We start from the raw sequence: 964 nt of genomic DNA, 5'->3' as shown, positions 1-964 counted from the left end.
CCCCCCCCCCACTGCGGGCACCTCTGTGCCGTGGGCTCCCCGCACCCACCCAGGCCGGGGGCTCTGGGCCTGGCGGGGCCGTCCCTGTGGGGCAGGGGTTGTGGGGCACGGCCCACGCCGGGCAGGGGCTGGGTGCTGAGCCGTGCCCTCGCTCTCACCCAGGAGCGCAAGTCCTACAAGTGGAAGCAGCTGCTCTTCTTCATCACCTTCGTCACCTTCTCCATCGCCGTCTGCGTCTACTTCCACCACAACTGGTACTGCAGACCTGGAGGTACGGGCGGTACCGGGCGCGGGGCAGCCCCGGGACCCCCAGTGCTTCCCAGTAACCCGCTGTGCTTCCCCCGCAGCCTACACCGTCTTCGCCTTCCTGGAGTACGTGGTGGTCTTCTCCAACATGGCCTTCCACATGACGGCCTTCTGGGACTTCGGCAACAAGGAGCTGGTGGTGAGCTCGGTGCTGGAGGACAAGCACTTCTAACTGGGCGCCGCGGGGCTGCGGGCCGTTGCTCCCGTGGGTGCCGGCCCCTCGGCGTGGGCTGGGGGCTGCGGTCGGCCCCGCTTTGGTTCAGGAACGGGCTGAGCTCTGCGGGTGGAAGCTGGCGGCCGTGGCCCCGTCGTGGCGCGGGGCACGAGGCCGGCGGGCGCTGGCTCTTTGCAGAGGGCCGGGCAGAGCGGCCGCTGCTCGTGGCACTGGGCCCGTTCCCTGCGCCCCGCTCTGTCCCCGGGGCTGCTGGGATTCGGGGGGGACCCTTCGCCGACAAATCCCCAAAAAGAACTCGTGGTCCAAGGGCGGCCGGCCCGGCTCTCTGCGCTCGCCCCGTGGGCACATTGCTGCAGGGCTGGGGGGGTCCCGGGTCCCCATCCGTGTGTGCCCCCGTTGCACGCGGCAGCTCCCTGCAGCGCGTTCTCCTGGGTGTGGAGGATGAAATAAAGCACTGAGTATTTTTTTGTGAGCTCTCCGCGG

General features: G+C 69.5%; 1 protein-coding gene across 7 annotated transcripts in view; it reads left to right on the top strand.

Annotated features, from left to right (window-relative positions):
- The window catches only part of PGAP2 (post-GPI attachment to proteins 2), a 15,176-nt gene extending 14,217 nt beyond the window's left edge, over nt 1-959 (top strand). For all 7 annotated transcript variants that reach the window (XM_021384081.1, XM_021384080.1, XM_021384087.1 and 4 more), the window contains exons 5-6: nt 163-271; nt 348-959. In XM_021384081.1, the coding sequence (XP_021239756.1) occupies nt 163-271; nt 348-478 (240 nt within the window). In that variant the 3' untranslated portion in view covers nt 479-959. The remainder of the gene's footprint in view (nt 1-162; nt 272-347) is intronic.

This window comes from Numida meleagris, chromosome 1 (genome assembly GCF_002078875.1).
Source record: "Numida meleagris isolate 19003 breed g44 Domestic line chromosome 1, NumMel1.0, whole genome shotgun sequence".
Taxonomy (NCBI): Eukaryota; Metazoa; Chordata; class Aves; order Galliformes; family Numididae; genus Numida; species Numida meleagris.
This window is presented reverse-complemented; position numbering and strand designations above follow the sequence as displayed.